This window comes from Durio zibethinus, chromosome 27 (genome assembly GCF_047325235.1).
Source record: "Durio zibethinus cultivar Kanyao isolate XHJ-2024 chromosome 27, ASM4732523v1, whole genome shotgun sequence".
In the NCBI taxonomy this organism is placed as follows: domain Eukaryota; kingdom Viridiplantae; phylum Streptophyta; class Magnoliopsida; order Malvales; family Malvaceae; genus Durio; species Durio zibethinus.
This window is the reverse complement of record NC_143188.1, coordinates 2,213,517-2,241,000: the sequence shown is the minus strand read 5'-3', so window position 1 is coordinate 2,241,000 and position 27,484 is coordinate 2,213,517. Positions and strand designations below refer to the sequence as shown.

The following is a 27,484-nucleotide window of genomic DNA, read 5'->3' as shown; positions in this document are numbered from 1 at the left end:
AATTTAATTTATTACACAAGTGATAAAAATATTAAAAGCTTTTTGTAAACATTGATAAAAAATAAATAAATGATAATAAATAATAAAAAAAGAAATTAAAAATAATATAAATGAGGATTGGAAGAAAAATAAAATATTTGGACTCTAACAGGCCCTTTTTTAGGCTTTTTGAATTTAAATTTTTCAAATTGATTAATTAAAAAAATATAGAATTGAGTTATATTTAAGGGTATACGAGAATTTTTGTCTTCAATTGTCGATTGAAAATCTCTTGGTTTCTTCTCGGTTGCAGCGGCGATTAAGGGCCGTGGTGCAGTTGAAAATTTTCAATCGCCCGTCCAATGATCCAAACACAGTTCGTCGGTGTGAAATATTTTTAATTGCGCCGCACTGGTCCTAAAAGGCGGAATCAAATGGGCCCTTAAACATCGAAGTAATAATACTGCTGATTTGATGTTACACGAGTACGATGTTCCCGTTCGAATCTATTACAGCGAGAACTGACAAAATAGAACCAAACTCTTTAAAACAAAGTCCAGTCAAACCGCAAAAAAAAAGACAATGCCACCATTGCCATGAACTTACTACGAGACCCGACGAGCGCGGCGGCAACATTCAAACCAGAATCCAACTCCGACCCACGAATCCTCCATGCACAAGCTCTGAAATCCCCACGCATTGATCGTTCCATTTACAACAATCTAATCACTCTCTACTCTAAAAACAACCTTCTTGATTTCTCTCTTCGTCTCTTCAATCAAATCCCATCACCCAAGATCGTCTCATGGACTTCCCTTATCTCTGCTTACTCCAATTCCCCACTCTCCCTCAATTTTTTCCTTTCCATGCTTCGCCACCCTATCCTGCCCAACCAACGGACCTTAGCCTCGCTTTTCAAAACCTGCGTTTCCCTCCCTCGTTGTCTGTTCTTCGGCCTTTCATTACACGCTCTTTCCTTTAAGCTTTCTCTCAATGCCCAACCTTTTTCTGGCTCTGCATTGATTAATTTTTACTGCAAATATCGGCTTCCAGTGTTTGCGAGGAAAGTGTTCGATGAAATGCCTGAACGAGATGAAGTTTGTTATGCCGCGGTGATTGTTGGGTTGGTGCAGAATTCTAAACCACTTGAATCTTTATCTTTGTTTGCTGTGATGAAATCCTGCAATGTGGGTTCTACCATGCATAGTGTTTCCGGGGCGTTACGAGCAGTGGCTGATTTGGCAGCCTTGGAGCAATGCAGGATGATTCATGGGCACGCGGTGGTTACTGGGTTTGATAAGAATGTGATTGTGGGCAGTGCTTTGGTTGATGGGTATGGAAAAGCAGGGATTGTTTCTGATGCAAGAAAGGTTTTTGATGAGAATATTGAGGTGATGAATATTGTAGGTTGGAATGCTTTGATGGCAGGTTATGCACAACAAGGCGATAAGAATTCGGTGGTTGAGTTGTTTCGATTGATGGAGAATGGAGGGTTTGTGCCAGATGAGTATAGCTATTTAGCTGTGCTTTCGGGCTTTTACAATGCTGGTTTGGTTGCTGGGGCAGAGATGTGGTTGAAGAGGATGAAAGTGGAGTCTGGCATAGAACCTTGGCTTGAGCATTATACGTGTTTGATAGGTGCGTTGGGGAGAGCAGGGCGGTTGGAGGATGCAGAGAGGATCGCAATGACAATGCCCGTTAAGCCTGATGCTGCAGTGTGGAGATCACTGTTGTCAAGTTGTGCTCACCATGGTGCAGCAGATATGGCTTTGAGGATGGCAAGGAGATTATTGGAGTTGGATCCTAATGACGATTCAGCTTATGCAATAGCTGCAAATGTCTTATCAGTTGCGGGAAGATGGATTGAGGTTGCAGAAATGAGGAAGTTGATGAAATATCGGACAGTGATAAAAGAGGCCGGGAAGAGTTGGATCGAAATCAAGGGGAATGTTCATGTGTTCCGGGCAGGGGATAGGAAGCATGAGAGAACTGAAGAAATTTATGCAAAGTTGGCCGAGTTGATGAAAGAGATTGAAAAACTAGGGTACAAGCCTGTCTGGGACGAGATGTTGCATGAAGTAGGAGAAAGGGAGAAAAGAGAAGCCCTTTGGTATCATAGTGAGAAATTGGCTTTAGCTTATGGGATAGTGAGTGGAGCAGCACCACCAGGTAAGCCTTTGAGGATCGTAAAGAATCTGCGGATCTGCAAGGACTGTCATGAGGCTTTTAAGTACATAAGCAGATTGATAGAAAGGGAGATCATTGTAAGGGATGTTAACAGATACCATAAGTTTCTGAATGGTAGTTGTAGTTGTGGAGATACTTGGTAACTTATAAAAGTCATCCCATTTTTTCTCAACCAACAATTTGGAACTTGTTTAAGCTTACTCTGTACCTAGTACCGAATCAAATTTATGTTAACATGTTAAACAAAAATCATATATATTTTTTTTGTTTTTGCCAAAGTTATATATAACTTTTGTTAAAATTTTAAATCGTATCATTTTTATATCATTTTTTTTTCTTATCGTGTCGTAGGAGTTGTATTAACAACTGCACTTATCCACTTTAGAACATCCAATAATAAGGATTGATGAGAAAATGAACTGTTTAAACTTTTCCTCCTCTCTAGGGAGTACCTGAACTCAACTCCTAAATTTCATCAATTCTCCACAATTCTGATGCATTGCTTCAATTTCAATTATTTCGTAAATTCCAGCAATACCCATCAACACATAAGAAATTTCATCATCTTCAAATTTAATTTAATTCAATTTAATCCAAAAAACAATCCAATGAAGCATCAACAATAGAAAGAACACTGAAAATTCTAAAATAGCCCATAAATTAAAGCATCGAAGCGATATTTCTCTTTTTACTTGGGAGGGGAGAGGGGAGGGGGTGAGCCAAGGAGGCTTCGCTGCTGCAACTCCAACTCATTGAATTGCTGTTCACGATCCATCTCGATGATAAGTGGTACCACAAGGATCAGGAACGTTGTTCCCGCAAACCACGCCGCTTTTCCCGTGCTCTTCAACAACTTCTTAGAGACGTAAGCGGCGTCATTGGCGGCTCTCTTGGTGGCATCGGTTATTGGAGAATTTGATACGGCGCGGGAGAGTCTTGCCATGATGCCCACGTCGTCGTTATTGGCGCCGGAGCCTCGCTTTTTGCCTTGCCCAAACGACGACATCTCTTTTTGTAGATAACGAAACGAAAGGACAGAAGACGAGGAGAAGGATTTTACCGAATAGTTCGTTTTATATTGACCTATAAATATACCTCAAGCATTGCACGGTTTAAAACCACATCGAAACTGAATGGTACAAAATTAACATTTAAAAGATAATTATACTTTTTATTTATTTATTTAAAAATTAGATCCAGTAATAAAATAAAAAAAAAAATTATTACATTATATGTTAAATATAAAATATATATTTTAATTTTTATTAAAATTTTATATTGTGTTAATTTTTCGTCGGAGAAAGGCAAGTTCAACAAATGTTCTACGTTAAGCACATGTAAGTTAACATGGATTGCATGCCTCAACCAAATGAGTCCCATTATAAAAACAAAGTTTTGTTTTTAACTTTATGTTTCATTTGATTGATTAATATTTCACTGTCTTAGTCCAAGAAAGAACAGTTTTACAAGAAAAAGGCATTACCCAACAGCTTGTCTCCATTTTTAGCTCAACTCTTCTAAATTGTCGGATGGCAAGTGTTAAAAGCATCTCTATTTTTAGTTCAACTCTTCTAAATTGTGGGATGTAAGTGTCAAGCATCAATCTTAAATTAATTGATAATAAATACAGAGATTCCACATAAATATAAAATTATAAAAAATTAAATATTTATTAAATATAAGGTAACATCATTTTAATAGATTTTTATCACGTGTAAAAAGAGATAGAAGAAATTTATCAAGTAATAAATTTGAAAATGACAACAAAATTTTTTTTTGACTCTTATAGCATATTAAGTATTTAACTTAAAATCAATTGATACTCTAATAACATATTAAATATCTAATTTAAAATCAATTAGTAGTAAGTAAATGGACCTAACTTGAATATAAAATTATAAAAAATTAAATATTTATTATATATAGAATAACATTTTACTAACAAACCTAGAGTTGGCATCGGGTCGGGTTCGGGTCGAATTTTACTTGCCCTGAACTCGACTCGATTTTATGTGTTATCAAACTCGAACCCGATCATATCTGAAATTTTTTTTAATTTTTTCATACTCGAACCCGACCCCAACCTCAACCTGATACTATATAAATCGTACACGACCCGACCCCGACCCAAAATTAATAAAATATTATTTTTTAAAATATAAAATATTATTTTTAAAATATAAATATTTAAAAATATCATTATATAAATATATATATAAAAAAAAAATTAAAAATTTAATTAAAAAATAATTTTTTATATAATATCAGGTCAGGTCGGGTTTGCCTAAAATCCAAACCCGATCCGACCTCAATTGTTTTCATAATCTTACCCGATTCGACTTGAAACTCGAATTTCGAAAAAAAAATCGATCCCGTATAATCGGATCGGATCGAAACCCGTCGGGGATGGATTAAATTATCGACCCTAAACAAATCCCATCACATATAAGTGGAGATAAAAGAAATTTACTACTTAACAGATTTGAAAAGAGCAATGAAAAAAAATTTTGACTCTAATATCATATTAAGCATTCAATTTGAAATTAATTGACAATAAATAAAATTTTTTAATTTAAATATAAAATTACAAAAAATTTAAATATTTATTAAATATGAGATAATATTATATTAACAATCAAATCTATACCCGGAAATGATTAAGTTCCCTATTTTAACAAAAACAAGAGATATCAAAATACACACAACTGCAAGCAGTAAAGGGTGTTGAATGTCTTAAGCTTGCATGGATACCATAAAAGCCCTGTTGATGTTCTATCAAAAGTAATGTGACCAAAGCCAATGTGCATTTTACATTATAAGTTTGTTGGAGCAATCAGTAACAATTGCAAACATTTTTCCTTGAGACAATCATTATGTTTTTAAATTTTAGTATAGTTAGGGACCAAATCAATCATAATTTATCAACCCTTGGCTATTACTCCCCTGTCACATTTTTTTATCCATATACTTTTTTTTATTATTAAAACTCTCATTTTTTTATATTTTAAAATTTTTTCACATTAAACTTTAATTTTATAAAAATTTAAATTTTAATATTAAATACATTAAAATAAAAAAATTTTTTCTTAAATTTCGTAAAAATTAATATATAATAAATATTTTTAGTCAAATGGAATATTATTTAATAAAAAACAAAAAAAATATTTATTTTCTCATATTATTTTTTATTAAAATTTAAAACAGTTTAAACCCTTTGGACGATGAGGATTATAATATTTATAAATTTTATATATGATACAATAATACGATATAAAAAAATTATAAAAATAATATAATTTAAAATTTTAATAAAAATTATATTTGAATTTGATAACAATAACAATAACTTAAATTTTATATCTCATAACTCTGAAATCGGTTGTATGAAAAATTTAAAAAAAAAATTATATCAAGTTGTAGTTTTAAGTTTTCTTGCTACACTTATTTATAACAAAAAAATATTTTCATCTACTTTTTTAATCTTTATATAATTTTTTATTCCTTAACATTCATGTTTAAGAAGTATATGGATTTCATAAAATCCAAAAAAAATATGTTCATATTTGATGTATCAATATGTTTATGATATGATAAATTTTTTATACGGATACATAAATTATCATATCATTATATAAGATTTTTTTATAACCTATACAAATACAAAATCATTTTATTAATAAAGTCATTACATTAAATTTCACATCAAAATTTTTTTTTTAAATGTCATTTTATATTATATTTATCATTGTCAACCTAAGTAATCCTACAAAAAAAATTGCAACTTTTAATTGGGTTTTAAAAATTTCCAAGAAGATTCTGATTCTTCATAAACCATTCCAAAAGCCCATAAAGAAATTTGAAACCCTTTTCCAGGATACTTCCACCTTTTTTATATCAAAACGAAATTGCAAAAGGTGTGGAAGTGGAACAGATAACAATGGGAGCAAGTTAGCAAGAAGCGAAAACCCCTAAAGGTTCCTTCTTTTATTTTCTTTTTTTCGTTTTTAAAGTGCCCATATTTATTTCACCGTTCACAGTGACGGCTGCCAAAATTCGGAAATGTTTTATGAAAACAAAATTTTAGAAAAATAATAAAAAAATAGAAAACCAAAACACACAACTGACAACGGAGCCAAAATATAACGAAGCACCCAAAAAAAAAAAAAAAAAACAGTGGAGAAAATCTTCCCTTAAATCTATCTTTCTGTAGGTAACACTTTCTTGTCTTTCTCTAAATACCCATCTCAGATTTCTTCATTTTTTTTTTATGTTTTTGTGAGTTCTATTTGTTTGGTTTATTGGAGGGTATTAAAATGTGGGAGCTCTATTTGGGGTGGTGCAGATCTTGAGGGAGTGGAGGCAGTGCTAGGATCTATTTAAAAAAGGGTTTTTGAGTCTTTGGGGTTTTAGGGAGTTTCAGAAATGGCAACTCCTTATCCCATTCGAGTTACTGCTGCTCAGGTACTTAAAAAGCTACTTCTTTTATTGGTTTCCTGTAAAAAGTTGTGATTTTTATTGTTTTTTTAAGTCTATGGTGGAAATGAAGAGAAAATAAAGTCTGGGTTTTCGTTATTCTTTGTGGGGTTTTTTCAGGTGGGAACATATTTTGTGGGGCAGTACTATCAGGTACTTCAACAGCAGCCACGCTTAGTGCACCAGTTTTATAGTGATGCCAGTACCATGGTTCGTGTCGATGGCAATAACAGAGAAACCGCCACTGCAATGCTGGTAGTTTTGCTTTCTCATTTTTACTCGATTGTTTCTCTACTTTATCAAGTTTGCTTGTAATCTTCAACAAAGCAAAGTTATCTGCTTTTTTGTTGAATTTTATAGGGTTGGATCATATATCTAATTAGAACACTACAATTTTCACAACATTTTAGTACATTGAATGTCTTTAGTGTCCCCTTCCAGAATTCTTGGTATGTCAATAGTCGCATTTTGAACAAAGTTAAACATTTTGATTCATAATTATACACTTCTATGCAAGCAGTGATAAGGGATACTTTTCTTTTCCCATAATTATATTGTCATCAATCTCTAAGGTGTCTTGGAAATATATGCACATTCTTGTTATGCTTTCTTAAATTTACTTTGATAGTTCCATAACAACGTCCATTTTCATTTATGTTCTGTTTCCCCGTTTTCACGCTGGTTTTTATTGTATGATTATGCATTCGGTGAATGGAGCTATTGGCTTATCCTTTCCCCTTTTTTTCCTCCTATTTTCATTTGGAAGCAAATTCATGCTCTCATTATGTCGCTTAACTTCACTGGGATTGAGATCAAGACAGCATATTCCCTTGAATCATGGAATGGAGGTGTTCTATTGATGGTTTCTGGTTCTGTGCAAGTAAAGGATTTCATTTCCAGGAGGAAATTTGTGCAAACATTCTTCCTTGCACCGCAAGAGAAAGGTTATTTTGTTCTAAATGACATCTTTCACTTTATTGATGAGGAGCAAATTCACCCCCATCCAGCAGTCCTATTAGCCCATCACAGTTTTGATTCTAAACTCAATGCTGCAGCAACAATGCCAGAAGCAGGTATTTCCCATCAAACTTGAATTCTGAAATTTATGATTCTCCCTGTCAGTTGACCTGATAAAATGTTTTTGTTCTGAAATCCCATAAATTATAAATAAATTTTGAGGAATCAGGGTTACCGTATAGCTTGCATTTCTTTAAAAGAATTTACCATCTTAGAAAAAGTATTTCCTATGATGGCTTTGGATCTAATTCCTCGTGTTCTTTTGTGGAATCAGAGGTTATTAATTTCAGATTTCTTTTAATGTCCGGAGTGTATGGTGATCCTGAAGTATGTCGATGCATTATTTTCTCTCTTGATAATAAATTTCTCCTTAAAAATAGTAGTATGGATTTAAGTATATTATTTTGATGGATAACAATGATTCTCTTCTCAGTGTCAAGCTATTTGCTGGGTGGAGATATCCAGAGTCGGGAGTTTGTGGTTCCTGTTGACATCAAAGAAAATGGTCCAGTTGATGAGTATAGTTTGCAAGAGCAACAAATACAGCAAGCCCCAGAATCTGAAAGCATTGCGGAGAACAGTTGTGTCCAAGAGTCCAACAGTTCACTTCTGTATACAGTGCATACCGTCCAAGAGCATGTGCCTCCTTCTGTTGAGGAACCTGTTGGGGAACCCCAAAGGCACACCTATGCCTCTATTGTATGCTCTACATGTGGCAGTTATTTTTGTGTCATATATATGTATATATGTTCATGAATTTTTGGGTTTATTGAATTAGAAAATGACTTGTGTTAGTGACACTGATTTAATTTCTTTTGTTTTTTATGCATGATTATTGAAGTTACGGGTTGCTAAAGGACAACCCGCACCAGCAATTTCTCCTCAGATATCTGTTAACAAGAACATGCCACCTTCTTCTGACTGGGACCAAGCTTTCCAGCACAGTGCTCAGCAACCTTTTGTCTCCTCAAATGCAGTTGAAAGGTCTGGAGCCGATATCGTTGAGGAAGTTTCAGCCATAGGAAATGAAGGTAAGTTTCAAATGTTCTTATTATGTTTAGCTATTTTACTATACTGGATAATGACATAAGAAATGTTAATTCTCTTGAAATTTTATACGATTCTGTTGTTGCAATATCTCAAAACATTCATCTGGTTTGGAACTCTAGAAAGACACATGTTGTGTATAGTTTCCAAGCTAAATATGTGTAGTTAATCTGCTGCTTGTGTGTTTTAGGTGAAATAAAATCTGTTTATGTAAAGAACTTACCCTCTTCTGTGTCTGAGTCTGAAATTGAGGAGGAATTCAAAAAATTTGGTGAGATCAGTCCTGATGGAGTTGTGATTCGTAGTCGCAAGGTTCACTTCGTAACTTTTCTTGTAGTCCTGTTGTGGTCTCTGCTTTTTATGCTAAAATATTTCATCTGTATGCAGGATGTTGCTGTTTGTTATGGATTTGTTGAATTTGAAGATATGGCAAGTGTCCATAATGCAGTCAAGGTCCGAATTTACATCAAGAACCTATCAAAGAACGTTTCTCTTATTGTAGTAGTTATGGATTCTCTATGGAAAGAGTGTTCTGCAACAATAAGCATAGTTTTCAATAAATTTTTGGGAAAAAAAAATGGAAGAGTCTTCGGCTTAATTATAAGATTTGAAAATCCAAATTGATTTGTGCATTCTGTGCACCTTGAGAGGAAGTTTGACATTTTAGTAAAATTTTCTATGTCTCTGTTTGTCACTCCTGATTTTTCCTCTCTGCATACATAAATTCCTTATCGAGATGAAGACAAACCTTTAACATTTTCAACAATGAAAATTGATAGTCATCTTTTAGTTGCATCACCAATCCTGCCTTACCATCCATTTTTCTTCTTTGTTCCCACCTGCCAAGAACTCTTTGTCAATACTTTCACCTTCCTATTTGGTCTGGTGTTGAACAATATGATATCAATATACTTTTTAACTTATTTTCATATAGGACTTTCATCTTGATAGATATTGTATACTAATTTAGTCAAATCCTATGTGGGCATATAGGCAGGAACTGCACAGGTTGCTGGACGACAAGTATATATCGAAGAGCGGAGACCAAACAACTATTTTCCATCTCGAGGAGGAAGTATGTATTTCTTTTCCTTTTTTTATGGATGTAATTCTTTCCTATTAGTATACTTTTTACTGTGAAGCAAAATAGTCCCCCTTACAGCTCTCAAACGGGTCACCAAGAGTCTCATTGATGGGCAATCTGTGTGGTGTGGAATGCAACACAGGCATATAAGACCACATACACTTGTCATTGTCTATTGCAAAATGGCCCTCAATGTGCTTTTGCTGATTTATCAATGGCATCATTACATTGTATTGTAGCTTGGTTTAAAGTAGGACATATCGGTGTCTCTCCATTTGTGTATGGTATACTTTTGTCATTTTTCTTTCCTTGACTTTTTACTTTGTAGGCATTAAAGGCTGAAATTTCTTCATAATAGTAACTTGTAGATCCTGAAAATGAAATGATAACTGCAGCATCACCTTAGAAACAATTGATACTATTTGTTTCTCTATGACAAATGGAACATCAAGAACTGAAATGGTCTCTTGGAAGCTTTCGAATCCATTAGATATTTTGATTGATATCTTTGTTTTCTCTTCTTATCCAGCGGTTAAAATGTCCTGGACAGGGAGGGATAGAGGCCGAGGCAGCTATCAAACAGAAGCTCCAAGGGGCCGTTTTGGTGCTCGAAGTTATGGCAGGGGGGGGTGGCTATGAAGTAAGCGAGCGAGACTACAATAGATCGAGAGTAAATGGTTTCTACAGGCCAACTCCTCACCAAGATAGAGGGTAATCTGGCCAACAAATATCTAGAATTGGACAAGGTTCATAGTCAATATCTTTATCTTCTATGAAGGGATCAAACTTTTGGTTCCATCCGCCACAAATTCAGCACATTTACCTTTTGTTACATTCAACGACTATATATCGGTGTTATCATCAGCTAGTTTACTTCAATGTGTTTGGAATAGGAATTACATTTTTTTTGGCAATATGTTTGTCATACTCAATTTGTTCTTTCAATATTTAATAGGCAACATGTTTGCAATTTTGGGCATATTGCTTTTTGCTTTGGGGTGCCTCAAAAGTTTGATCTATTCAGTCTAAAGAAAACAAGTCCCATTTCTTCCTTTAAGATGTTCCTGCTTGATCAAAAGTTTGGTTTTTTTGGCCTAAGTAATTGGTCCAGCTTAAACTAATAAGTTACTAATTTGTTTATCTGAATTAATAATTTCATTAAAGATAGTATAGAGTTTAAGAATTTATTGCCATCAGTAATGTGATTTGTTAGTAGAATGCCAAACTCTAAATTTTAGAGATCAGGTTCAATTTTTTTTTTTGGTTTGGGGGAGGGCACAATCCTTACAGGAAGAAAAATGAGAGGAGATCTTGACTCGAAACTAGGACCTATGTCTTCGTAAAGCCTTTTCAACCACTAGGTTAGAAGGTGGAGGATCAGTTGGGTTCAATTTTAGGTATCCTAAAGACCAAAATAAGGTTAAAAAGTTTTTACATGGAGTAATTCCTTGTTGAAAGCTAATTCTGAATTTCTTTTATTAATACTAAAGATTAGCCTAATATAACCTATTAGGCCATTACAGATGATTATTCCACCTTATAAAAATACCCAATAACTAACAAAATTTAGCTAAAGAATAAAACCATAAATATAATTGTTTTATTTAAATTGTCTGACCATTGACAAACATTGGAGTTTGGACGAATGATTTTGTACCTAATATTTTCAGCTTTTGAATGAAGCATTAGAATGTATGACCTCTGAGATTATTCTAGACAAAGCTCCATGCTGAAGAGAAACCTGAGTTTGGTCTTGCCTTGTGTTATCATCTTCATCTTCTTCTGTTCCCCTGAGGAAGGTAGCATATGCTGCAAGAACATGTTTGTAAAGTACAAAACAGTGGGATAAGAATTTGCCAGGTAGAGCATTAAAAACATACCATCTTTTTTTATTGAGAAACTATTTCTTCTTAGATTTCCAAGATATTGCATTAGAAATAAGAGTTGAGTTGATAAAAAATAGAATTTGTTCCATAGAGTTTTTCAAGCAACTGAATTAAAAGTACCTATCTCCAGGAGTACCTTCAACAGCTCGTACAAAGTAATGGGAGGCTTTATCATGGTCATGGTGAAGATCTCACACCAATTTGGCATATTGTGACATGGTTTCACCATCCCCAGGGTTAGCTTGTATGGCTTGTGAGTTGTATTCCTCAGTTCCTTAAAGATCTCCTTTAGGCTGTCAATCCAAGAGGACAGTTTCACTTAAAAATGTGAAAATGGCAGTCAAATGAGAATCGTCCGCTTATGCTGATGAATGCAGATTTCTGTTGCATTATGTTCTCCTATGCAGTCATGCAGATGTTAAGCAAACGAAGTAATATGCAAAAAAAGGTGAGTGCCTGAGTGGGCATAATTGCTTAGAAACGGGCTTAATTGCTTAGAAACAAAAGGTTGCAAGCATGTTCCTGAACAATCCTCCTAAAATAATCCTCAACATCGACGTCCTGGCTATTTGCATTAACCCCAAAGCCTGCTGGATTTGGAGGGTGCAAGGATAAACTAGCCGGCTTAGTTTCTTGTTTAGGTAGTGAGTTCTTGGATACCCTCAGAGTTTTCTCCTCTTTAACCTGAGAAATGCAATAATCATTCCAGCCTTGCCAACAGTATGTCACATTTTAGTCTTCAAGTATCACCTTCAGGTATTCTTGTTGTTCTCCATGTTCCTCTGCATCATCCTCTATTTCCCAGAGAAAACTAACATATGCTCCAAGGACATTGCTGGAAAAAGGAAAAGAAGCAAATAAATTAAACTTTAGCTTCCGGAGCTTTTCAACAAAATCCTGTAGCTAAGGTTTGCATTAAGTAATGTAACTGTCTGAGTGTGTTACCGGCATTATTTTCGACAATGAAATCAAGCCAGTTGGATGACGAATTTCACAGAAGGATGGTAACTAGTTCGAGAGAAACCTTAGATAACCTATTTTAAAGTTCACAGCCAAGTATAGATACGTACTGACCTATCTTGACTAGAATCTTGAACTACACGTTCAAAGTAACTAAGGGCTCTTTGTCTTGGTGAAGGTTCCATACCATTTTTGCATACTGCAAGAGAATTTCACCGTCTTCAGGATCTGCTAGTGTCGCGCGATGACAATACTCCTCTGCTCCTTGAAGATCTCCCTTAGACTGCTGGAAGAGATTTAATCATGTTCCATAAAACTGAAAGATCATGTTTTCTTTTACTCGAGAAAAATCTATGTCGCAAGAGCTATGAAATGCATTCTGAAGCAAACTCTATGGTGATATGAAAAGCCAGAATTGCCTTTTAAGCTCCAGCACTAATCATCCCAGGGATGATGAGAAATAATGGGCTACTTTTCCCCTAGGCTCTTCTGCTAATATGTACTAAATTAAGACTAAACTAGAAGCAGCAGTGACTTGAAAGGTACACAGTTAGACATTGTCTAGATGAACTTAAATATTTACCCAATGACTGGACTAAAATAAAAACTACAACTCATGATCAACTTCTCTAGTTTCTACTGTGAGATGGATATAAAATACACCAAAAAAGTGCTAAAGCCAGTCAATTGCCGATGTATGGATTGTGAGACTTGTTTAATTCACATACATCAAACAGATTACCTTATCTACCGCGAAGGCTCAAGCATCTGAAATCATAAATGACTAATATGGTAAGGTCAAATTCAATATACAGGAAAAGTATATAGAATTAATTAGTCTCACCTGTAAGAATTTAGCATAATTCCTTAGGAACAGAGGATGACAGGGTTACTCATCAACCAGCCTCCTATGCAAATCTTCAAGATCACCACCCTCATCAAGAAATCGTTGAACTTAAATCAACACCTACAGCCATGGCACCAAATCCAACACCATCAATTCCAAGACCTGTAGCGAGATACATGGGAGGACTAGGTGGCTCGAGTTCAACTTCCTCTTCATTGTAAGAACTTTGAATTCTGTTTGATCTTTCATCTTCCTCCTCTCCTTCCTGAATCAATTCCATACACTTCTTTGGGAAGCTGATAACTGCATTTCCTACAGCATCAATGTTCTCTCCAATTGTAACTGTTCTCTCTAATGCCTCCTCCCTTACTTGTCCATCTTCAAGCCCTTCATTAAATATCGAAAAAGATGGTGCACTACACAACATTGTTATATGATGCCTGCAAAAGATTTGGTGTTCTGGAATCAAGAAACTGAGCTATATCATAAGAACCAAAATCTAATCTTTTTAAGCTTCCTTCAGATTTAACTCTTCAAAAGTCTCTAAAGGGAAAACCACCAGATTCTTGATTGAATTCAGAGAACCCTGAGGTTGAATGAGACACTGGAGATGAACTATGTGAAAATAGTGTCAAGTTGAAGTTTTCCTGACCATGATAGTAGTCTTTTCCACCATGGTTACAATGAAGTAACCTGTAAGTAGTATCAAGATCTTGGTTTGGACTATCAGAGAAGGCGAACAGGAGGCTTCCAATAACTGGGGTTGATGAGCTTCTTAGAAGCATTTTTTCAGGATCCTTAAATACTGATCTATTTTGCCTACCTGAGAACATAAAATTCTGGGCCTATGAGCTGTTGAACAGCAAAAAATGAATAAACTAAACTCAATTTGACTTCCAACATTAATAAAATAAAAGAGACTCCCATATACACATGTCTGCAATGATCTTAACTGGGGTTGCAATCTTTCTACGTTTCTAATGTTTCTTCACCCCTACTCAAGTATCTCATTCCTTGATTTCATGAAACAAGCCCTAAGGGGAAACATAACAAACTCAAGTATAACAAGACACATGTGATTCCATTCCATTTTTGAGTAAAAGACTTAATTTATCACATGAAGTTTGCCCAATCAATTTATTTTTGTGAGTTGCATTGTGATTCTGAAACCAGAAAAGCAAGTATACCACCGACTGCCAACCTCTAGAGCATGGAAACACCAAGTCAAGAAATTCAAAAGGAAAAATGGCATGGGATATCATACATTTGACACTGTAAATATTTTACTTTTCATTAAATATTATAATCAAATGTTTTAATATTTTAAAATATATTATAATCAACAATGATCAAGTTATTGAACAAAAGAAGAACAAATTTTCCATTTTAAAAATGGAAGCTAGAACATGAAGTAGAGAGAGACAAAAATAGAAAAAAGGTGGGCAGTTCAAAACTCCCATGCCTTAATTTATGATGATAAATCCTAATTAAAGTTCTTAAAAAAAAAAACTTGTTATTCTTGTTTCTTACCACCTAGTCAAAATTCCCACTTTGTTTTTCCAATGGCTGTCATAAAAATAACTAAATCGCAACGGTTTCCCTTTTTTACCACAATTCACGCACCATTTCCATATGCCTCCATTTTTTTTTTCCTCTTGCTCCTTTGTTTTCTCCCCGATATTTCCCTTTTCCCTACCCTAGTCGTCTTCGACGACGAAGGTGGGCCCCCCACTTTCGTCGTTGATAATAACACTAACATTAACGACGACGAAGAAGAAACACCGACGACAAAGCCTGGAATCATTAAGCATTGATATTTAGAAGTTTTTTTTTTTTTTTTTAGCCAAAATTATGAGCATTTTGGCACCGTTCCAGTTGTTGGAACTCAACGTGATCTCGGCCCAAGACTTGGAGCCCGTATGTCGTCGCAGAATGCGAACCTACGCGGTGGCTTGGGTCCATCGTGAACGCAAGCTCTCGACCCGTATCGACACCCAAGGCCACACTAACCCAACATGGAACGACAAGTTCGTTTTCCGTGTCGATGACGAGTTCCTCAACGGTGACACGTCGGCCGTCATGATCGAAATCTATGCCGTACATTGGTTCCGTGACATCCTCGTGGGAACCATCCGAGCCATCGTTGGAAACGTTATCCCGCCAATTACTCGGCCGCGACATCGCCACGAAGTACAGCTAGGGATGAGGTTCGTGGCTCTTCAGGTTCGGAGACCATCGGGTCGTCCCCAAGGGATTTTGAACATTGGGGTGGCGCTGCTTGATAGTTCAATGAGGAGCATGCCTTTGTATTTGCAAATGGGGTCGTCCGCGGTTGGTTATCGGCATTTGATGGGTGAGGAAGACCCGTTTCAAAGCTCCAATAACAATCCTCTTTCCACCACTACCAAAAGCAATAACGATAACCATCAGCTTTTGCTCAATGGGTTGATCAAACCACAACTTCGACGGACAAAGAGTGATTCGAGTTCGATTTTCGAGTCAGATATAAGGCCAAGGAGATCCATTAAAGGGTCGTCCATTATCAATGATGGGTCAGTGGTCTACGGTGGTGGGTCAATGGTTAACGGGTCAGAAATCGGAAAAAACAACTATAAGGTTAATTCAAGGGGAAGTTCCATGGTGAATTACACGTTCGAAAAAAACAATAAAAAGGGAAAGCCAAGTTCAATTGTTAACGGGTCGGAGGATCCAGGAAAAAAGGGTCCAGGAAAGGGCAACAAAGATGGACAAATGGCGTTGAAAACACCACCTGGCAAGTCACCGAATGGGTTAAGATACAACGGGTTGGATTACGAGGCTCCGAAACAAATACGTGGGCCGAACATTTTGACCGATTCAGAATTGGGTCCATCACCATCCGAAGTGGCAGCTGCGGTGGCCAGAAACATGTACCTTAACAGAATGGATGAGACAGAGAGTTCAGTGGGAGGGTGGAGTTTAGATGAAAGTATCGAAGGGCTTCGGTCAAAACTAGAAAGGTGGAAAACCGAACTCCCACCAGTGTATGACCGAGGTAGTGAAATTTCTAGTTATGTGTCTACTGGGATTCCTAACACAACCAAGAAAACAAGACATGCCAGAAGACACACTGACAATGGTGGATTGTTTTCATGTTTTGGTAAAATTTGTGGCTGTGAAATTTCCATTACTTGTGGTGTGGCAGCTGCAGCTAGGAAAAAGAGGAAATTGCATCGATCCCCTTCTGATGATAACTTGAGTTTCCTTTGAAATTGAGCATCTCGGATGGACTTAAAAATGGCTTTTGAAGATTGACCAATTCATGAAGTCGGTTAGGCCATTCTTTCCCACCCTTTTCTTTTTTACTTTTTGTTATATTTTATTGAATTACATGTACATCCATGTTATACTTTGGGAAAAAAAATGAAAAAAAAAAGTGCTACTAATGTTTGTGAGTCCATGAGTGTTGTTCATAATTCAGAATATTAACATGTGTTTTGGGGGGCTACCGGTTTTTTTTTTTTTGGGGGGGGTACAATTCTCTTCTTTCAATGAGATCATATTGTTGTTTTTATATCTTGATGAACTAGACCTATATCAGATGCTGCATTTTTGTTGGATTAGGGGTTCTGAGCAATGGAACTTCCCTTTTTTAACAGTAATCTGGTTTTGCTTAGAAATGCAAAATTCAGACAAGTTAACCTGCATAGGCATACTGAAAACAACAGGATTTACAATTGATGCATTGTTCCAATTACTATATCTGCTGTAGTTAATGAGGCTATGGTGTTAGCCATAGAAATGGCTGGCTGATATTTTTCAAGAAAACATGTTTGATAAAAGTTGTGCAAGCCTTGAATGGCTGTAAATAACAGTTTTGTTGGCTGTGTTTTCAGGATCGAATTTAAGTTTGGTTGTATATTTGCTTCAACAAATTCCTCCTGTATGCCTCAACAAATTTCTACTGCATAATGGATAGATATGATAATTTATGTACTCATATCATGTTTAATTAATGTAAAACATATGTTTTATACAAAAATTACATGTGATAATTCGTGTTGAGACATCAAATGTAAAATAACTTTTTTTTTGTTTTTTTCAAATCTATATTCAGTTTTTATTAAAATTTTAAATTGTGTGAGTCTTATATCTTTTTTTATATTGTATTATCATTTCGTTCTTTAAATTACCAAATCTAATAATGGAGTCTTATCGTGTGCTACATCACACTATATGTTGCTGGATGAGATCTTCATAATAATGGAAAACTCCCTCATTAATCTAGTATTATAACATAGCTGACAAAGGAATTTGAATGCAAAATTCAGAAAAAATTGTATAACACACTACTCACCTTCAATTAACCAGTAGATTATTGACCTCTCTCCACCCTAGATCCATGCAGTTGAAGGAAAAACAAGGAATACCTAAAGCTTGTTCATTGGGTTTCACATTGATCATATACCAGATGTTCATTCTGGTGATTGTCTTTAACTCTTTATATGTAGACATCAATAATCATATTCCAGATGCTCATTCTGATGATCCTGAAATAAAAAGTCAGGATCAGTATTCATGGCTTTCCCCAACAGAAGGTCTTTTTTCCATGATTCTCATGAATGACAATCACACATTTTCTCCTCTAATATTTCCTGATTTTTTTTTGTTTTTCGTAACACCGTCTTTAGACGATTTTAAGAATACATTCTCTTATATTGATGATAATCGATCTCAGAAGTATAAAATATAAGACTTAATTTGTTGTTGTTGTTATATTCTCTGATATTGATCTAATCTAATGCATTTAGAATTTTACGTTTCAATCTATGCCTCATTGACCAGAAAAGATAAATGAGCTTTCTCCAAATTTTTTCCTGATTTGCTCTTTGTTTATGCATCTAATCTTATCCAAATAGAATCTTTGATAACTAAATTGGCTTTCAATGTCAAGACCCCACCATGCACCTTCAGCCTTGAGCTTAGACAAGAAAATGTAAATAAATCAATCTTATTGCCAATATCATATAAGAATAGCCCCATTTTAATTCCTGTCTCCATGTCTTAAGAAAATGACTTTTCAATTATTTTACTCCAACATTTAAAAGAGAATAATTTGAAGATAAGTATATCAGATGTGCAGTCATTGCTCTATGTTGTGTGAATCTTATCACCTTTACATATGCATCCTATGCCTAAAAGATTCTGACTGACTCTCAACTTTAATTTTCCCATTTTTCATTACAGTTCTTATCAATAAGAATGCTACCTTTTTTTTTTCTTTTTTTTTTTATGAACTATTTTGATTTATTATATTGTTTATGTTGAGCTCTGAATGGACGGATAGGATCTTGAAATCATAAGAGAAAAAGAGAGCAATTGAGAGTAAAGGAAGGAGGCATTCTTTAAGTTTATGTTCTTAAGCTCAAACTAAAAGTTGAAATATGAAAGGTGGGAAGGAGAGAAAAACAGGAAAGTAAAGTAATATAATTAGATTAGATTAATAGTATTTGAGTAACTCTATTTATAAGCAGAAAGTGAAATATTTATGAGATAAAATAGTGACGTAACCAAATTGACTTGAAATTATACATAAGTTGGCCCAAAAATAAAAAATACTGATAATTATCTGTTGATAGTCTATAATAAAAAAAAGGATGAATTCGGCTTTTAAATTTAAAAATACTCTTAACAATATTCTTTTTCAAATAATTAAATTATATCCAATTATAATAAGGGAACTTTCTTTTTCAAATCATTCGCATTTGATCAAAAACTGTTTAATAATAATGGAAAGAAAAAAAATTTTTGAATCCTTCTCTTCGAATAAATAATTAAATACATTAATTATTAAATCCAATGTTCTATGCAAAGAATTTTTCTTTCCCTTCTCTTGTTTAAATGTTTTCAAGCTTCATTAATTACGGATTTTTTTATTTTGGGAAATTAACTGGGAAGTCATATTCTATCAATATTACCCTTTGCATCCTCCAACAAACTTGCTAAATTTCATTAATAAACAACATAAGGTTAGACTCCTCATTGTCTTTACTTTATAGAAAATGCCAAATCTTTTCATTTGCTCTTTTTGGGCAATTAGCTTTCATTTTGCTAAATTCCGTTTTAATACGAAAAAAAAAAAATGAATTGCTTGAAATTGAACTGAATTAGGATTTTAGTCTGTTAGATGTTTTAAATTTTATGATATTAGGGTTCTTGATTTATTATGAATATACTTTATATATGCTTATAAATTATGAGAAAGTAAGATTTTAAAATATAATTTTAATTTATATAGATGTTATAACTTAAAAATAATAAGTATTACGTTCAAGATTTGATGAAATCAATTAAATATTTTGGTTGATTAAAATTTTTGGTACAGTTAGTGAAATTAAAAAAAAAATTATTAATTTGATCTGGGTTTTGCTCAATATCTCTTTTCTAGATCGATCCAAATAAATTTATAAAAATTTATGGTCTCATAAAATTTTAATTAATTCAAATCCAAATAATAAAAAATATATATTTTTTATTATTTGAACCAATTATCTGGTAATAAAAAATGACAGTTTGTTATTAACCAAACAAAGCAAAGCGACCAACCAAACAGAAAGCTTTAGTTAATCTTGAAAAGGAATGTTCAGCCTCTGTCTGTCTTTCTCATTTGTGGTCACGTTTTGAACCCACTCTTCCGCCACTTGCGTTCAAGGAAGTGGGGAATGGCTTTGAGTGATCAATTGTCGTATCCCACGCGCTTCTTCACCTTGTTTGGACCCCACCGTAGCCTTCGTGGAAAATTTATTTCTCGAGATAATGTCCTCTACGGTCATGTAGTTTGTTGGATTTTGATATTTAAATTAACAAAAAATATTAAATAAATATCTAAATTTTGAAATCATGAATTGATTCAAAAATTAACTTCGTTAATCAAATTATTCGCTTGGCTATTTTTGCCAATAAAAATTTACCATTCGAATATAAAATAACATATCATGCTTATGTAGTTATATATTCTTTAAAAATAAATTAAATAAGCAAAAAAAATTTAACTTCCCCTTAAACTGTAAACTCCAAATTCAATACTCAAGCCTTAAACTCCAAATTATATTTTTACATGGGTAATTTTTGTTGCAATTTTTTTTTTAAATTTTTACTTATAAATTATCCAAACCAAACATAAGGTAAATTTTATAAGAAAAAACTTTGTTAAAATCCCAGTTTGTCTACACCCAATCCACTAAGCCAAGAAATTACCATCATCAATCTCATCCCATCGCCACTATCACTAATTCAGGAACTCATTGAAATTACTACCCAATCAACATCATCACAGCCTATCACCAATCCTGAAGCCACCGTTCCCATCAATACCAACTAGCAGACACCGCTAAGGTATCACAGTAGCCAGAAAACATTTCTTTTTACGCAAGCAAATGCACAAAAAGAACGAGAGTTTCGATTTGGGAGAATTTTGAGTGGGTTTTGGGTTTTAATTTTTTAAAGGGAGGAAGGAACAAGGAAATACAAAAAAGGAGGCCACAATTGGCAGCCGTTGTTAATAGTGCAGAGGAGTGGTGGCAAGCAAAAGGAGGCTTGGGTGGTGCAATTTTTTTGAAATCTAACTAATGAAATGAAGGTTGAAGAGGGGAGAACAACGTAATAAAAGTACAAAAGGATTGGACGGTGGAAGGAAGAGTTTGAAGTTTTGGGCTTCAACTTCAAATCTAGGAGTTTTGAAACGTTTTGAGAGAAAATCAAGTAAAAATTGAAAGAGGAGGAGGTGAGTTTTGTTTAGATGAAATCGAGGACCAAATCCGCATCGACAAGCAACAGTTGACAGTTGTGAGTCACCGAAATTTGGGTTAAGGGAGAGGTGATGCTCTAATTTTTTTTTGAAGGGAAGATGAATTTTTTTAAAGAACGAAATAAATGAATTGAAAAAAAAATTTTTTTGCTTTATACTTGGTCACATAAGCATGATATGTAAGTAACCATTAAGATGATATGTCATTTTGTGATTAGATGTTAATATTTTATTAATTAAAATGGTCAAGTAAGCTATTCTATCAAGGGAGTTAAGTTCTAAACTATATTAATACACGAATGAGAGTTTAGATATATAATTAAGAATTTTTTTAATTTAGATATCAAATTTAACAAATTACAATAATTTAAAGGTCATATAAGATATTATTTAAAAAAAAAAAAAACAAATTAGAGACAAATATTTTAGATTTGAGTTATAAACTTGTAATAAAGTACAATAATTTTTGGAAGGGAAAAATGCACTCAATTATGCTATTTGGACATAAAGTTATTGAATTTTATCACTGGTTTTTAATTTCATTGAATTTTGTCAATATATCTTTAAATTTAAAATAAAGAAATTGATGAAAATTTATCATTTTCATCGATGTAACATTTTGTAAAATATTTTAATAAAATTTAAATAATAACAATAAAATTTGTCATTTACATTGATAAATATTTTTGTATAATATTTTAATTTGATTTTTTTTTCAAACATGACTAAATTTTATTATATTTGTAATTTATTTATTTAATTAAAAATTTTAAAATATTATTTATAATTATTTATTAAATTTAATAAATAAATATAAATAAGCAAAAATTGAATCAAACTGTTTACCGAATATTTTGTTTATTTACACCACTAATATATTACATGGAAACAGATCATCAGTCTCATGTTTGCTTTTCTTTCTTCATGTGACCATGTTGCCAACAAGGTAAATCATCAACTAGACTATATCTATTAAAAATATATAAAAATAAACTCATCAAATAATTGAAAGTTTCATCAATCACCCATGTAATTGTAACCCAAGACTAAATGAAAACAATTAAAGAATTAAAATCTATTGAAAACCCATCAAAAATCAAATTTATTCAAATGGGTATGTCAAACTTCTTCACAGTTTAAAGAAAAATGGGCATTTGATGATCATTATTTACGGGTGTAATTGATCGAGTTTGAATCGATATAAAATTAAGTTTGAGTTAGAGCTTGATTTGAAATTCAAGGTTTGAAATTTGACTCGAATTCGATTGAATTTTATTTTTTTAATTCAAGCTCGATTCGAAATAGAAATCGAACTATTAAAGTTCACTCGATTAAGTTCGATTAACATGTAAAAATAAACTTGATACTTATATTCGATTAAAATTTGATTATTTATACTTGAACTCTAATTCGAAATATTTTATTAATTAAAATAATAAAAACATATTAAAATATAAAAGCTCAATATGATCGTGAACTATTCGAGTTTAGTATAAAAATGCTCGAATTTGATTCAATCGATAAATCGAATTACTCGAATTCGAACTAGACTCGATAATAATTCAATCGAATTCGAATTTTATTCAAATTGAATCCAAATAACTTGCTAATACTAATATATTATTACACCCCTACCATTTTTCACTAGACTTTCTCACAAAACTTTTTGATTTGTTTGTAGATTTGTAAATCAAAGAAACACGATTTCAAGACAATAAAGCTTTGGTCTCTGGTTCCAATTTCACAAAAAAGAGTAATTAATTTTTTTCATAAAAATTTTTAAACATTAAAATTCAAATCATATATTTATTAAATATCATATTTTAAAAATAATAATATAAACAAAAAAATAAATCTCATAATCCTAACGACTTGTTTTTAGCTATATAAACAGTCCATTAATGACTTTTCCAAGAACATTGTTTAGAGTTAAGGATCAATGGTTCCATATTTTTGAGGCAAATAAGAAAAAAAAAATGCAACTTTAACTTTTTTCTTTTCGTTAATTTGCCTCCTTAAAGGTCTTTCTTTCCCATGCTTTCTGATCTTTTATTTCCTAAATAATCACTTGATTAGACCGACATTGGCAAGCTAAATTATTCTATGTTTAAATTGTGATCCAATTATGATATTTTTTTCTAACGATAAATATTTATTTTTATAAGAAATTCGGAATAAATAATTTAGTTAATTTTTTAAAATTTAATTTATAAAAATTATATATTCGAAATTAACGTCAATAAAATATTATCATATGATTCAAACTCAAAATAATTCATTAATAGTGAATGAAATAAAAATTTTAATTTAATCATTAATTTCGACTTTCTCTTTATGGTGGGGTTGCCACTTGGAATTGTAAATCTCTTTAGGTCTCAACTTTATAAAACAAGGTTTTGTGGCATTTGTCCTTGAAATAGTAGACAGCACAATAGGGAAGAAAAGAGAGAAATTAACATTAGAATATGCTTTTTTGGCACTTGTAAAAAGACTCAATACCTTTATACTTTAACCCTATGCTTTTTTATTCTAAAAGCTAAGAGACATCTAAGCTTTAATTAAAGCCTTTCCTATACTTTAATTGAGTATCATAATTATCATCAAGAACATTTGTTTTTTCTAATTATCATTAAGTAATTTTTTGACTTCATATTTTATATACGAACAATAAAATTTTTTAATTTCATAAATAGAATTAAGTAATTGTCATGTATCTTATTTTTTAATTAGTTTTTTAAATATATTTTTGGGAATTCATGTGTATGTGTCTTATTTATTTCATGTTAAACATGTATAAAATATAAAAATTATTATGTCATAATTCGTGTCGATATTTAAACGTATAATACTTTTTTTTTTTTGTTTTTGTCAAACCAATATGCATTGCTAAAATTTACATCGAGTCGTTGATATTAAAAATGATTGAATTCTACGTATCTTATGTTAATCTTACTTGTAAAATCTAAAAACTATAAAAGGATGAGATAATTTTTCATTTTTTTAATGTAAAATTTGGCATTGAGTAGATGTGCCTTGAGTGAAGCCCATTTTTCCTACATTAATCATCATGTATATTTTTTAGGTCTCAAAGCATGATTAACAATTACTATTTAACTTGAGAGCTTTCTTTAGAAAAAGCATTGTTCTTTTTATAAATTAATCTAAAGACAAAATCAAAAGTAACCATCCCCTTTTGCTATAGAAGACTTAAGAAAGGTAAAATTTCCATGTTAGTACAAAACATGTTACCACATAACCTTTTAAAAATTTTTAATTAAGGATTTAATTGAGAAAAAAAGTAAATTTTTAGTAACAAGTGAATAATTATTTCTCACATAAAAGCATACTTTATATACTTTTTTGTCTCATTTTTTAAATTATTTTTCAAATTTGAATATTTATGTTTTTTTTTAATTAAAAATTTAAATTAAAATATTATATTAATATTTATGTCACGTAAAATATTAAAATTTATATATTCATTTTATATTTTATATAAAAATTATATATTATAATTTATATTGATACAAAATATAAAATTTAATTTTTTTATTTTATTAAATTTATATATAATTATTATAATAATTTTAAATAGTATAATTTTACAATCTATTTTATAATCCCAATATCGTGGTTTTAACTGTGAATTTAGCTTCACATTCACAACCATGTGAGTTGGAAGTTGGAATGGAAACGCGACCATCAGACCAAGGCATTCGTTCGTGCTTCCTAGACTTCCTAGTTATGCCCTGCCTCTGCCTGTTGTCTACAGAATTAGAGTTTCTTTTTCTTTTTCGGGATTTCATTTTTTCAACCAACAGGGGAGAAAACCAGATTCCAAAGAGTCATGATCATGTCGAGGAATTTTATTTATTTATTTGAGTAAAAAGGGTGGTGACTGGTGAGAGTGCTAGGCGCACTAGCAGACATATGGGTCCCATCATCATCACACCCTCCACCACCTTCCCCAACCTCCGTTCCCTCCTTTTGCCTCTCCTACACTTCGGTCTCTCTCTATCTCCACCAAAATAAGCCTTCTTTTGGTCCCTCTCAAAACTACTTCTTATTTCTTCACCTGTGCCAAGTCTTTAACTTTCTTGCTTTTCTTAATTGCTTGTTTGTGATGGATGGTGGCTTAGTTTTACTTGGTGGTGGTGGTGGTTCTTCTGGGGTTTCTACAAATGAATCAGCAGTGTCTAAAGTGGAGGTTGTTTCTGAGGCAAGTTCATATCCAGCTGAGAGTGAGCTGGAGTTAGGCCTGGGACTGAGCCTTGGTGGTCCTGGTGGTGTTACAGGGAAGACAAAGGCCGGTAATTCTCCATGGGGTGAGTGTGGTAGAATCTTGACTGCAAAAGACTTCCCTTCAGTGGCTTCTCATAGAGCTAATACTGGTGGTCCTTCTTCTGTTGCTGTTTCTGGGATCAAGAGAGCTGCTGAGTCTGTCCCCCATGAAGGTGGATCTCCAACTGGTGTCAGGTTTGTGCCTTCGAGACTTGTTTTCATTTATTTTATCAATATCATGGCTTGTTTGTCAGGTTCCCATAACAAGTTCGAAAGAAAAAGAAATTCCGGATTTTTTTGCTGCCTTTTTTGGCATAACCAGCTAGTTAATGTTAGAGTCTTAGGTTCCTTTTGAAATGTCAAGTAGGTTATATTTACCTCCAGCTTTGTTTATCTGTATGTGTTCATCCTTCTCTGGTTTTCTTTTTTTGGCAAATATTTCCCTTTTAATTAGTTAGATTATTTATTGTTCCATGTTGTTGTTTTGGAAGCAGTCAAGTTGTGGGATGGCCCCCCATAAGGGCTTTTAGGATGAACAGCTTGGTTAACCAAGCAAAGGCTCCAAGAGCTGAAGAGGAAGAGGGAGTTGGTGAAAAAGATAAACCAAAGGATGCGTTGAAAAAGAAACCTTACAATGGCAAGAAAATCAGTTCTGGTGTTAATGAAAAAGGCCATCTTGGGTTTGTTAAGGTGAATATGGATGGACTTCCAATAGGGAGAAAGGTGGATTTGAATGCTCATTCTTGCTATGAAGGTTTGGCCCAAGCACTGGAAGATATGTTTCTCAGATCTGCCAACTCAGCTGGTAAGTGCCCTTTCTGTGTTCTGGCTTTAAGAATTTTGACATGTCATCAGATAAAGGATACCCTTTTGTAGGTTCAGAGAAGGAACAAGTAACAAAGCCCTCTAAGCTTTTGGAAGGATCATCTGAATTTGTTCTGACCTATGAAGACAAAGAGGGAGACTGGATGCTTGTAGGAGATGTCCCATGGAGGTATGCTTCTATCTTTTGCTAATTGTATAAATTTCCAAGATGAGAAAGAGAGAGGAAAGGTGGGCAGAGGGTTAGGAGGATGGGGACATGCAATTGGAAGCTGATAAAAACTTTAATCTGAAAGCAACAGCAAAAAAGAATCGAAAGTAATTTGATACTTCCATGGTTATGATCCTATTCATTTCTTGTCGTGTTTCAGAATGTTTCTAAGCTCAGTCAGAAGGCTCCGAATCATGAGGACCTCTGAGGCAAATGGACTTGGTATGTAGAAGACGCATAGTAAACAATTTTTATATTTAGTTTTGAATTTTTGTTTCTAACTCCTGTTATTCATCTGTTGCAGCACCAAGATTTCATGAAAGGAATGAAAAGCAAAGAAACAAGCCCATTTAGCATCATCCCCATCCGTCATTGTCATTTCAATTGCATAAAAAGAAAAAAAAAATTCACAGTTTGAACACAGAAGTTAAAGGAAACTAGAGAAGTTGATGAATTGAAGCGTATTGCCAAGATTGGTTTCCACTGCTTGTTAAGAGTATCAAATCATTTTATGGTTCTTGGTGCTTTTTTTTTTTTTTTTTTTGGTTTTGTTAGGCCATAATCAAATTAGTTTTCTCTCTTATACAGTGCCATGATACAGTCCCGCGGCCTTGACTAAATGCTGTTTTTTAATACTGTAAATATGGGAGTACTCGAAATCTAGAGTGTTTTGAGCTTTGCTGCAATCAAGCAGCTCAGTTTTACTTTTGTGATACAAGAAATGTTTGTGTGATTCCGATGTTAGCGTTTTCATACTGTTGGTTGGCCATGTTTTCTTAATTTGTCATAGTTTAATCTGAAGTTCTGAGTGTTTTATTTTCGGGAACAAGATCTGATTAATTGAATCTTTTGTGGCTAAATATTTGATCGTTCTAAGCTTCCACACCGCACCTGAAGCTGTTAT

At 33.3% G+C, this 27,484-nt stretch overlaps 2 protein-coding genes and 4 pseudogenes across 6 annotated transcripts; 4 read left to right on the top strand and 2 right to left on the bottom strand.

Annotated features, from left to right (window-relative positions):
* Positions 1-283: 283 nt before the first annotated feature.
* LOC111279634 (putative pentatricopeptide repeat-containing protein At5g52630 pseudogene) lies at positions 284-2,445 on the top strand (annotated as a pseudogene). The gene has a single exon (XR_016334838.1). The product of XR_016334838.1 is annotated as a putative pentatricopeptide repeat-containing protein At5g52630 pseudogene (transcript).
* Positions 2,446-2,722: 277 nt separating this feature from the next.
* LOC111280047 (mitochondrial import receptor subunit TOM9-2 pseudogene) lies at positions 2,723-3,237 on the bottom strand (annotated as a pseudogene).
* A 3,157-nt stretch (positions 3,238-6,394) lies between these two features.
* Positions 6,395-10,766, top strand: LOC111279597 (nuclear transport factor 2-like; annotated as a pseudogene). Its single transcript, XR_016334769.1, has 9 exons — positions 6,395-6,627; positions 6,760-6,894; positions 7,406-7,712; positions 8,090-8,355; positions 8,498-8,687; positions 8,894-9,015; positions 9,091-9,156; positions 9,697-9,778; positions 10,338-10,766. The product of XR_016334769.1 is annotated as a nuclear transport factor 2-like (transcript).
* A 473-nt stretch (positions 10,767-11,239) lies between these two features.
* On the bottom strand, positions 11,240-14,720 carry LOC111279330 (uncharacterized; annotated as a pseudogene). Its single transcript, XR_016334770.1, has 6 exons — positions 13,478-14,720; positions 12,748-12,919; positions 12,424-12,508; positions 12,130-12,357; positions 11,798-11,966; positions 11,240-11,614 (listed from the first exon to the last, which is right to left on the bottom strand). The product of XR_016334770.1 is annotated as an uncharacterized LOC111279330 (transcript).
* A 218-nt stretch (positions 14,721-14,938) lies between these two features.
* Positions 14,939-17,521, top strand: LOC111279947 (uncharacterized). 2 transcript variants are annotated; one of them, XR_016334768.1, is made up of 2 exons: positions 14,939-16,790; positions 17,356-17,521. XR_016334768.1 is itself a non-coding variant. In XM_089756539.1 (1 exon), exon 1 carries the CDS (start codon positions 15,332-15,334, stop codon positions 16,727-16,729), a length of 1,398 nt encoding a protein of 465 aa, XP_089612665.1. In that variant the 5' UTR covers positions 14,939-15,331; the 3' UTR covers positions 16,730-16,905. The 2 variants fall into 2 exon arrangements, 1 of the variants encoding a protein (XP_089612665.1); XM_089756539.1 differs by lacking the exon at positions 17,356-17,521 and having other exon boundaries at positions 14,939-16,905.
* A 7,455-nt stretch (positions 17,522-24,976) lies between these two features.
* Positions 24,977-27,400, top strand: LOC111279625 (auxin-responsive protein IAA12-like). Its single transcript, XM_022866590.2, has 5 exons — positions 24,977-25,742; positions 26,042-26,352; positions 26,424-26,541; positions 26,741-26,802; positions 26,885-27,400. The coding sequence occupies exons 1-5, from the start codon at positions 25,390-25,392 to the stop codon at positions 26,932-26,934; spliced, it is 894 nt and encodes a 297-aa protein (XP_022722325.1). The 5' UTR covers positions 24,977-25,389; the 3' UTR covers positions 26,935-27,400.
* Positions 27,401-27,484: the final 84 nt, after the last annotated feature.